Source organism: Elgaria multicarinata, chromosome 18 (genome assembly GCF_023053635.1).
Source record: "Elgaria multicarinata webbii isolate HBS135686 ecotype San Diego chromosome 18, rElgMul1.1.pri, whole genome shotgun sequence".
Taxonomy (NCBI): Eukaryota; Metazoa; Chordata; class Lepidosauria; order Squamata; family Anguidae; genus Elgaria; species Elgaria multicarinata.
In genome coordinates, this window is record NC_086188.1 from 21,622,015 (window position 1) to 21,634,010 (window position 11,996).

Here is an 11,996-nt window from a genome sequence, read left to right on the forward strand (position 1 = left end):
AATACAAGAGAGAAGATGGAAGAGGTTTTGAAAGATATAAAATTAACGTGGTTAAACTATGGACAATTGGAACAATGGACTAAAAATTGGGTAAGAGAAATTGGAGAGTGCGGAGAGATGACGAAGTTTGAGCAATTAATTGGAAAAAAAAAGAAATCGATAAGGGACAAAATATAGGGACAAAAGGGTTAATGAGTCTTCCCAGAGTTGGGAAGGACTATGGAAACAGAGAGTGTTGAGAAATATGTCAGTAAGAATAAAGGAGAATTATTATAAAATTGTATGGAGGTGGTATCTAACTCCGGTTAGATTAAACAAGATTAATAATCAGCATTCAGCAGATTGTTGGAGGGGTTGTGGTGAAAAAGGAACGTATTTACATATGTGGTGGGATTGTAAATATGTGCAAAAGTTGTGGAAGATGGTGTTCACTGAGATTGAGCAGATTGTTGGAATGAAAATAGAGGACACACCAAGGATTGCATTACTCTCACTGCAAGAAGATCTTAAATGTACTAAAGAAACTAAGGAACTGATAACGAATTTGCTGACGGCTGCAAGGTTAATCGTAGCTAGGAGCTGGAAGACACAAGGAGATTATTGTATTGAAGAATGGTATAAAGAAGTGTGGGATATTGCTATTAATGATAAATTGACATGTAATATTAAAATGAAAAGAGGTATAGTAAAAAAGAACGATTTTTAGGGAATTTGGAAAAAGTTCTTAGTATTTGTGTTTTCTAAGGGAAGCGGGAAACCACCAATAGAAGAAACTATGAGTTTCTGGAAACAGGAATGAGATCCCGAGGTGGGGGGTGCACTTTTATGTTTAGCATGAATATGTTTAATAGACTAGTTTGAATATAAGTTACAAATGCTATTTTATGTTTATGTATTATGTTTTTTTTAATTTTGTTAACTGTTGTAAAAGTTAATAAAAAGAATTAAAAAAAATACAATAAACCAACTAACAAATACATAAGCTCCCACTTCTATGAATCTCCTGCTGGCTTTCCCCCAGGCGTCAGTTTTAAAGCTGCTCTGCCACCTTGTTGATGTGAACCACCATCCATCTGATTGTCCTAAGAAAACGTCTTACCAGCACTCACTCCATAGAGGAATCGTCCAATCAGAATCATCTCAAAGGACTTGGCTCTTTTACTGAAGCCCACAAACATGGCCGTTGCTAGGATGAGCAGGTCTGTGCCCAGAAGGCTTTTCTTTCTGCATTCAGGCAGGGCACAGGATTTGGGGTGGGGTGGGGGGAGAAAATATTGTTGTTAGTCACTCTGCTCTTGTATCTTCCACTAAACAGTCCCTTTGGGGCCTCATTGTGTATGGAGCATCCCTTCATGGAGTCTACCCAGTGGGAAACAGCCACCCTTCTCCAACTGCCTAGAATCCCCAAGGGACAGAGAATGTGTTGTTGGACTAGAAGTCCCATTAGCTTTAGCAACATAGCCAATAGTGAGGTATGCTGGGTGTTGCAATCCAGCAACATCTGGGGGCCACACCCTCCTCATCTCTGGGCTAGAAGGAAAGGACTCTGGGCTCTAGCACAGCCACACTTCTGAACCCACCAAGTCTGGTTCTGCATCATCTTTCATGAGCGGAACTGCTATCATTACTACTACAACAACAACCAGCATGTTTTGGAAAGTAGCATTAAAATGGCTCGCAATTTCATTTACGATACAATCCTTTACATAGAATTGCACTGTCATTTTAAACATGCCTTTCAACATCAAGGCAGGTTACAGTAATGCTAAAATGCCATATGCAATAAAAACACAATAATAAAGCAACAGAGAGCTAAACAACACTTAAACTTATGAAAAGGAAGATATCTCATTAAGTGTTTTTTTTCTGGGATGTGATGAAATGTTTGGAAGTTATTTATAGCCATCCGTTTGATTTCCATACTTCCCGTATTTCACGGTCAGGAAGCCACTGCAGACACATCCCATCAATCCTCCTACACCATAGATAGACACAATGAAGGACCACAAGAACAGGAGGGTCTTCTCATGGAGGGGGGATCCAGTGCGCTCAAACCATGTTTCATTCATAAACCTCTTAATGTACTGGGAAGGGATGGAAAAGAGGTTTGATTAATGAGACTTCAGCCCAAAGTTCAAAACCACCAAAAGATAATGACTAGTAAACTAATAACCTAGGGCTGGGTGATGTTGCATTTTATATTATTTTATTATAAACTGCTTTGTTTTCCAAAAGAAAAGCAGAATATAAATCCTAACTAACTCTGAACTCAAATTTGCGGGTTCTTCCAAATTCATGCCCCTTGAAATAGGTGTGAATGTGTGTTGTATTGTGGAAGTGGGTAAAAATACTACAAATTGTTTCAGGGAGTTTTTCAGTTTCTGTGTCAGCTGGCTCTTTCCTCCCTGCCTCCCTCACCCTTTCCTTTTTTCACCAGTTTGAAAACTACTTCATGTGCACTTCCTTGTCATAGAATCATAGAATCATAGAATAGCAGAGTTGGAAGGGGCCTACAAGGCCATCGAGTCCAACCCCCTGCTCAATGCTGGGGATCATTTGATTGTCACACTTTTTTGTTGCCTACCACAACAATGTGCTAATTAAAAGCTATAGCCTTCGCTTCAGAATATTTGAAGCTACCTTAATATAGAGATACTGCAGAGTCAGACACTACTTCTCAGCAGTGACTGGCAGCAGTGGCACTTTCCGTCCAGTATTCAGGTAGGATTTATTCCTACCTGGAGATGCTTCTGGAGGTCGGCACTGGGACCTTCTGCATGCAAAGCAGGGGCCCCTCCCAAAACAGGTGTCCTTTCTATTAATCCATTGGCAGGAAGTCTCGTGAACAGAGAAGGGCTTTAATCTGAGTTTGACTTCCTTCCAGTCTTGGGCCTCTCTTCACTGCACCGCTTTGCTGCTCCTTCCCCTGCTTCGTCGTGGGGGCAGGAAAACCCCGTGCCAGGAGGGAGCATGGAGGGAGCAGTCATCTGAGAGCCCTCTTCTGGTGACTAGTGGTCATCTGCCCAGGATCTGCTCAGGAAAGCCCCCAAATCAACCCCAGAGCAAGGTCACACAGCAGAAGGGCTGTGGTGACTTCGCTTCTTCAGGAAGAGTCAGGTTAAGTCCCCACAGGGCTTAGAAGTCATATAAACAGACCCTAAGTCAGAAGCATCCACAAAACGTTCCACCTCCTGCCCCAGGGAAGACAGCATGGGACTGCAGGGAGCACCATCTAGTGCAGGAGGGCTGTCAATCATTTCCCCAGTCCAGCAGATGCACCTGCTTAAGATGCCACTTACCACAGAGGGGTAGTTGATCACAGAAATCTGATAGCCAATTGGGAGGTTCCCACCAATTCCCAGCACAAGGATCATTTGAAAAAATGTCCGGTACTGAGCCTGCAAAGGGAGGTCAAGCACAAAGACACAAATGTCCCTCATCTGCCCAGTCAAGCCCTTCCAATTCATAGGGTGTTGCTGTTGAAGGTAACCGGCTGGTGGTGGAGAGAGCTGGAGCTCTGCACTAGTAAAAGCCCAAGTTCTGCCACTGAAATAAATTCAACTTGGAGAGCATATTTGATTTAATGTATTTCACTAGTATGCTCACATAAGTGGCATAGGTGCACAATGTTTTTAGAAGTTATGGTTGTTATTTTTGTTGAACATTGTTTTGTGAGGCAAATGTTTGGAGCCGGGCAAGAAAGGCCTGAGGAGGGGAAACATACAGACGGGGCTGGATGGCAGCTGTGCCAAATGATTTCAGGACCTCAAGAGTCTCCTCAGGGCAAGAGAATAACAAAGGAAAACTGACTAACAGTCACTTGGATCTAATTAAAAATCAAAAGGGTGGATCAACACTGCTGAGGCCCATGGAATGCCTGACAGACCTCATAGGGTGGTGTGAATGTGAGGGAAAGAGGCTTGCTCGATGGACTCTCTCTCTCTCTCTCTCTCTCTCTCTCTCTCTCTCTCTCTCACACACACACACACACACACACACACACACAATCAGGAGTGGCAGCAACTGCAGGGCAGGGTTGGCAAGGTGGCCCCACCAACCAAGCAGGGCCCTGGGTAAACAGCCACATCCTCTGGTGTGCTCTTGTGCTTAAAGGACGAGCCACAACCACTGCCGTAGCGCTCATAATAAAGCATGTGCGACTCACCATTGTGGAGCATAGTGCCTCCATCTTACGTCCAAGAGCAGCTTTTAGTGGTGAAGAGCAGCTGGCCTGCAAGATTTCCTGATGCCTTGTGGGCAAAAACCATGACACCAGAGTTGTTAACATTAACTGCCTCGCCGTGACCTTTCATGTCCATTGGGCGAGACTGAGAATTAAATCAACCATTAACATATACACTGCACAAGAGTGGAATTCTTCACAGTGAAAGAGCAGAAAGGTGAAACTTATTTAGCTTTGAAATCTAAACATACCAGCCAATTCTATTGGTAGCCAGTGTCCTTCTTTGATGATTTCAGTCTTATCTGCTCTGCTGCTACTGCTGCTGTTTTTGTTCAGCACTGTTCCATCTGGCTCCATGTGCTACCCTAAAGTGTTTCTAGCTCGCATAAAAATTCAGGGCTCCACATGTGCAGATTTTGGGAGAGTACACTGAAACCCACAAGTGGCTCAGAGAAGCTTCCCCACCCCAGTTCCAGCTTGCTGTGTTTCTTCGGCCCACACAGTGCCTGGAAGCCTCTGGTGGTGAACAACAGTGACCTCCATGCTGTTACCACATAATCGTTGCAGAGGTGGTGGGGCTCTGTTCCATGAGGAGATGGCAGTGACTGCAGAGATGGGCCCTCCACGAGAGCAAACCTCCCCACGTGGTTTTGTGGTTGGGAACGGCCATTCCTAGAAAGGGGTGTCAGCTGGGGGAGGATCTCACAAGCATGATCTTGTATGGTGTAGAAAAAGCCTAACTCAGACTAAGAGCCTGAGGTGAGCCAATTAATTAAAGAAGTCCCCCCGCCCCCAATTTAGGGTGACCATATGAAAAGGAGGACAGGGCTCCTGTATCTTTAACAATTGCATTGAAAAGGGAATTTCAGCAGGTGTCATTTGTATATATGGAGAACCTGTTGAAATTTTCTCTTCATCACAACAATTAAAGCTGCAGAAGCTATACTAGAGTGACCAGATTTAAAAGAGGGCAGGGTTCCTGCAGCTTTAACTGTTGTGATGAAGAGGAAATTTCACCAGGTTCTCCATATATACAAATGACATCTGCTGAAATTCCCTTTTCAAGGGCCCTTCCACATGTCATCCCCCGAGCACATCTATTCGACCTCAGTGCACTCTGAGGACGATCGTGAAACTTGCCTGTAGAAGAAACGACGAAAAGACGTCCTCCGCGCCGGCACCGCCGCCGCCGCTACCCAGCTTCCTGCTTCCCGCCTGGGACGGATAGCTCGGCGGAAGAAGGTGGAGGAGAGAGCAGAAGAAGCTTTCAGCCCAGCACTCCAGCCTATCAAGATCACTTTGAAGTTTGTTTCTGTCTTCCGGGGTATTAGCTATCCCACCCAATTTGGTGTCATCTGCAAATTTGATCAGCGTTCCCTGCACCTCCTCGTCCAAATCATTAATAAAAATGTTGAAGAGCACTGGGCCCAGGACTGAGCCCTGCGGTACCCCACTCGTTGCCTCTCCCCAATTTGAGATGGTTCCATTGATAAGTACTCTTTGAGTCCAATTCTGTAGCTAACTGCGAATCCACCTAATAGTTGTTCCATCTAGCCCACTTTTGGCTAGTTTGTTTATCAGAATGTCATGTGGTACTTTATCAAAAGCTTTGCTGAAGTCAAGATATATGACGTCCACAGCATTCCCACAGTCCACAAGGGAGGGTATCTTATCAAAAAATGAGATCAAATTAGTCTGACAGGATTTGTTCCTGACAAATCCATGTTGGCTTCTAGTAATCACTGCATTGATTTCAAGGTGTTTACAGATTGACTTCTTTATAATCTGCTCCAGAATTTTCCCAGGGATGAATGTCAGACTGACTGGTCTGTAGTTCCCAGGTTCCTCCTTTTTGCCCTTTTTGAAGATAGGGACAACGTTAGCCCTCCTCCAGTCGTCCGGCACCTCACCCGTCTTCCATGATTTTGCAAAGATAATAGACAAAGGTTCTGAGACTTCTTCCGCTAGATCCTTCATTACTCTAGGATGCAGTTCATCGGGCCCTGGAGATTTAAACTCATTCAAGGAAATTAGGTGTTCTTTGACCATTTGTTTATCAATCTCAAACTGCAATCCTGCCCCCTCAACTTCTGCTTCACTTTTTCCCGGGGGGGGTCATATACCTGCATTTGGGAGAAGACCGAGGCAAAGTAGGAATTGAGCACTTCAGCCTTTTCTTTGTCGTCTGTTATCAATTTGCCATCCTCATTAAGCAGTTGAACCACCATTTATTTCCTCTGTCTTTTACTACTCACGTATCTGAAGAAAACCTTTTTATTGCTTTTAGCAACCCTCGCTAATCTCAGCTCATTCACAGCTTTAGCCTTCCTGACGCCATTTCAGCACTTCTGCGCCACTTGTCTGTACTCTTCTTTTGTAGCCTGGCCTTCCTTCCACTTCCTATATGTATCCCTTTTTGTTTTCTAAGCTTTTTGTGGAGCCACATTGGTTTCCTCTGTTGTCTTCTATCTTTTCTCCTTGTTGGAATTGTTTCTAACTGTGCCTTTAAAATTTCCTTTTTTAAATACTCCCACCCATCCTGCACTCCTTTTCTCATTAGGCTCCCTTGCCATGGGACCTTACTTATTATAGTTCTGAGTTTATTAAAATCAGCTTTCCTAAAATCAAGAGTACGTGTATGGCTACGCTCGACTTTTGTCTCCTTCATAATCAAGAATTCAAGTATGACGTGGTCACTTTCCCCCAGAGTTCCCTTAACTGCCACTTTATCCACTAAGTCATCCCTATTGGTCAATAACAAGTCAAGGATTGCCGATCCTCTAGTTCCTTCCTCCACCTTCTGTAGGAGAAAGTTATCACCCACACATGTCAGGAATTTCTTGGAAGGGCCGCTTTTGGCAGTAATGGTCTCCCAACAGATATCAGGGTAATTGAAGTCCCCCATCACTACTACATCACACTTCCTTGAAACACTGGCAATTTGTTTCTCAAAAGTTTCGTCCTCGTCTTCTCCTTGATTGGGTGGTCGGTAGTAGACTCCGATTATCATATTCTTTTTATTCCTAGCCCCATTTATTTTAATCCAGACGCTCTCGACGGGGCTCTCAGTCTCATCTGCCAGTATTTCTGTGCAGGGATAGGTATTTTTAACATATAGTGCAACTCCACCTCCCTTTCTATTTCTTCTGTTCTTTTTGAACAAGTTATATCCTTCAATTGCTATATTCCAGTCATAGGAGTCATCCCACCAAGTTTCAGTTATACTCATCAAGTCGTATTTGCCTTCATGTAATAAGAGTTCAAGTTCATTCTGTTTGTTTCCCATGCTCTGGGCATTAGTATATAGACATCGAAGACCATGTTTTTTATAGTCTGGCTTTGTTCCTACATTGTTTCAAACACTATTTTGGGACACTATTGGAGCTGTTCTCTGTACTGTGGTGCATTGGCCTTCATCCATTGTTGCCTTGAAATTTACATCTCCCGCCCCCGTAAGATTCAGTTTAAAGCCCTCCTGATCAAGTTCTTCATGCTGTGGCCGAACTCATTCTTTCCAGCCCTTGTGAGGTGCAACCCATCCCTTGCCAGCAGTCCATGTTCCAAGTAGCGTAGCCTGTGGTTTCGGAATCCAAAACTCTCACGACGGCACCACCTTCGAAGCCAGTCATTCATCCGGAGTATTTTTCTTTCCCTTTCTAATCCTCTTCCAAGAACCGGGAGGATGGATGAGAAAACTACCTGGGCCCCAAAGTTCTTCAGTTTCCTTCCCAGAGCTTCAAAGTCTGAAATGATTTCTTCGTAGCTCTGCTTGGCGACATCATTTGTTCCCACATGGATGAGAAGAAAGGGGTATGTGTCCGTGGGCTTTATGAGCTTCGGTAACTCTTCAGTCACATCTCTAATCTGTGCTCCAGGGGGACAGCACAACTGGCGAGTCCATGGGTCTTCACGACATACTTGGGTTTCAATCCCACCCAGCAGGGAGTCTCCCACAACGACTAATCTTCTCTTCTTCTTGGTTAACCTACCTTTTGCCTCTTGGTCACTGTTGCATGGTGTCTCCTGCACTTCTTCCTCTGCAAACTGTCCTTCAGTCTCATTCTCCAGAAGCTGAAAGCGGTTGCTTAACTCTAATGGTTCCACCGGTGCAGAATTCCTTCTAATTCTTCTGCTCCTAACTGTCACTCTTTTCCAGAGATTTTCCTCTTCATTGGCTTTCCTCCCCTCAGCATACTCCACTTCTGTTTCAGCTGGCTGTTGTTCTTCAATCTCATGTGCTTCTTGTTGCTGTTGCAGTTCTACCGTTCGGTCTAAAAACTCCTCGTCTTCTCTTATTCCTTGGAGGGTGGACACTCGCCGCTCAAGTCCTCTCACTTTTTCTTCCAAAAGTGCCACCAGCTTGCACTTGTTGCAGGTATACGCCATGTTGAGCTCAGGCAGAAACACTAACATTGCACACCCTTTGCAGGTCACCACCTCTAGGGACTCCTTTCTATCCATATTGTCGATTTCTGCTTTGGTTTTTCCCCTTTTTGATTATAGTGGAATTGCCTTTGCTTTGTTGTGTCCTCTCTGAAGGTACACAACTATATGAGTATGTCTTAAGGGAAAGTAAGATATTTTGGTTGGTTTTTTTTTTTTTTTTTTTTTTTTTTGGTGGTGGTGGTGGTTTTGTGGGGTTTTTTTTCTCTTCATGTTTTTCTTTGTTTTTGCCCCTCTTTGTTTTTTTTTATTTTTTATTTTTTATTTTTTTTTTATTTTTTTTATTTTTTTTAGAGGCCTCCCCCTTGACCTCCCCTGCTGAACTCCCCATCAAACTCCTGTTTGCTCTTCCTGTTCGCTCACTCCCTGGGAATCTGGCTTACATTTATAGCTCCTACTTGATCTGGGCCAGCTGCTCTTCCCTGCTTCTGCTCAGCTCCAAGTCCGGAAGCAGAATGAGGTCACTGAAAGACCAACAACAATCAACAGCAATCAGGCACTGATTGTTGATTCCAACTGACAATCAGGCCACACCCCCTTCAGGTCCTGCAGCAACTCTCCACACCCAACCCTTCCCTCACTCACTCAGCAAGCACACAGCCTCTTTGAATTGGCAGCCTCCTGGATTTCCTTGAGGTTTCTCTTCTCCGCCTTACCTTGGTCTCCTCTTCTCCTACACTCCCCCTGTCAAACTCCTGTTCGCTCGCTCCATGGGAATCTGGCTAACTTTTATAGCTCCTACTTGAGCTGGGCCAGCTGCTCTTCCCTGCTTTTGCTCAGCTCTAAGTCAGGAAGCAGAATGAGGTCACTTGGTCTCCTCTTCCCCTACAATCCCCCTGTTCTCCTATTCTCAGGAGACATGGCCCATTTGACATTGTGTCCCCTCCTCTCACAAGGGGGGGGCAAAAATGATGACATCAGACATGGTAATAAAACACTCTCCATTGAAAGCAAAGCACTCAGAGTGTAGAGACTCTGGAAGGAGACCCTGAAATTGGTGGTTAGCCTGCAAAGGATATACTGCCTGATGTGGTGGACAGATGTCCATTGGCTTTGGAGGGGAGAGAGATCACATCTCACCCTCTGACATTGAAGCTGCATGCGAGATGCCACTCTTGGTATCAAGAGTCCCAGCCTTTGAACCAAAGAAGCTATTAATGTTATTGCCAATCTCGGTATCAAGGGTTCCAGCCTTGGTACAGAAGAAACCAATTATGTTATTGTCAGTCTCAGTACCAAAAGTTCCAACCTTGGTACCGAAGAAGCCAGTTATGTTATTGCCAATCTCAGTATTGAGAATTCCAGCGTCTGTACTGAAGATGCTAGTTATGTTATTGCCACTCTTGGTATCGAAGGTTCTAGTCTGTGTACCGAAGAAGCTAGATATATTGTTGCCAGTCTCGGTACCGAGAGGTTGCAGGCTCAGTACTGAAGAAGCTAGTTATATTGTTGCCAGTCTCGGTATTGAGAGTAGTCTCGTTATCGAGAGTTTCAGGCTCGATACTGAAGAAGCTAGTTATGTTGTTGCCAGTCTCGGTATCGAGAGTTTTATTTTTATTTTTAATAATTTTTATTCATTTTCAACACTATATAAACATAGATAAACATTTCCAAAATATAACTGAAACTAACACAATAAGAAAAAAAAAATACATCAAATATCTGCTGCATACATATTGAATAATTGTTGAGTACAAATATCAAAAACTATTACATATGCCTTATCACACTACAACATCTTCATTCTTAACATAAATGTGCACCCCCCACCTCGGGATCATTCTTGAGTCCAAAATCTAATCATTTCTTCTGCTGGTGGTTTCCCACTTCCCTTAGTAAACACGAACACTAGGAACTGTTTCCAGATTCCTTCGAACTCATTTATTTTAGTTACGCCTTTTCTCCACTTAATATTACATGTCAGTTTATCATTAATGGCTATGTCCCATACTACTTTATACCATTCCTCAATAGAATATTCCCCTTGGATCTTCCAGTTCCTAGCTATCATCAATCGTGCTGCAACCAACAAACTCGATATCAGCTCTATAGTTCCTTTTCCACACTTTATATCTTCAAATAGTGACAGCAATGCTATTTTTGGTGTTTGTTCTATTTTCATTCCCACTATTTCTTCAATTTCTGAAAACACCATCTTCCATAATCTTTGTACATATTTGCATTGCCACCACATATGTAAATACGTTCCTTTTTCCCCACATCCTCTCCAACAATTTGCTGAATGTTGATCACTTATCTTATTCAATCTAACCGGGGTTAGGTACCACCTCCATAAAATTTTAAAATAATTCTCCTTTATTCTTACTGATAAACTTCTCAACACTCTTTGTTTCCATAGTCCCTCCCAGCTCTGTCGCCCTATTTGTATCTTCAAATCTGATTCCCAAATCATTTTCTCTGTATTCTCTCTAAACTCCTTCTCTAACAATATTTTATATATTTCACTCATTAATCCTTTTGAAACTATACTACTTCCTTTTCCTTTCTCCTTACTTACTACTAATTCTTCAAACCTCGTCATCTTTCTGCACATTCTATTATCTTTAATCCACTTTTTATTCCATTGCTCTAATTGACCATATTCTAGCCAAGATAGCTTCTTCTCCTTTAACAAATTTTCCATATCTTCTCTTGTTTTAATATCTCTTACCCAATCCTTTAATTTTATTTTATTTTTCTCTTTTAATATTTTACATAATCTACCCTTTAGATCCTCTGGGAAATTCTTTAACATTATTATCGGTGCTAAGGGAGAGTTGCTCGGAAGCAGCTTCCCTTTAAATTTACTCCAAATTTCCCATTGAGTCCTCAGGAGTGGATTATCTATACTTCCAACCCACTTTCTTCCTCCATCTTTAAAAAAAACATTCTCCAGATTCATCTCTACCTTACTTATGATTTTTTCTTCCATCCAATATAAATCTCCTACTCCCATAATTGCTTCTACAACATGTCTTAATCTATTTGCTACGTAGTATAATTTTATGTTTGGGAGACCCATTCCCCCCTTTTTTTGGCTTAGGTACCAATTATTTTTATTCACTCTTGCTCTCTTTTCTCCATTACAATATTTATTAATAATATTTTGCCAACTTTTTATCTCGGTTTCTGATATTTTTATAGGTAACATCCTAAATACAAAATTAATTTTAGCTAATATCTTCATTTTTATCAAAGCTATTCTCCCAAACCAAGATAAATTTAATCTTTTATATTTTTCCAATTTCTCTAGTACCTCCTTCTTTAACTTAGTTAAATTTTCCCTTTCTAAATTCTCTAGATTTTTTGTAATTTTAATTCCCAAATATTTAATCTCGTTCTTAACTTTCAATTCCATTCCCTTTAATTC

The 11,996-nt window shown here is 42.4% G+C and overlaps 1 protein-coding gene across 1 annotated transcript in view; it reads right to left on the reverse strand.

Annotated features, from left to right (window-relative positions):
* The window catches only part of LOC134410863 (solute carrier family 2, facilitated glucose transporter member 11-like), a 28,438-nt gene extending 24,260 nt beyond the window's left edge, over positions 1-4,178 (reverse strand). Inside the window, exons 1-4 of the mRNA XM_063144372.1 lie at positions 4,059-4,178; positions 3,300-3,398; positions 1,924-2,084; positions 1,100-1,224 (exon numbers count right to left, since the gene is read on the reverse strand). Of these exons, the coding sequence (XP_063000442.1) occupies positions 1,100-1,224; positions 1,924-2,084; positions 3,300-3,398; positions 4,059-4,178 (505 nt within the window). The remainder of the gene's footprint in view (positions 1-1,099; positions 1,225-1,923; positions 2,085-3,299; positions 3,399-4,058) is intronic.
* Between the last annotated feature and the right edge of the window lie 7,818 nt (positions 4,179-11,996).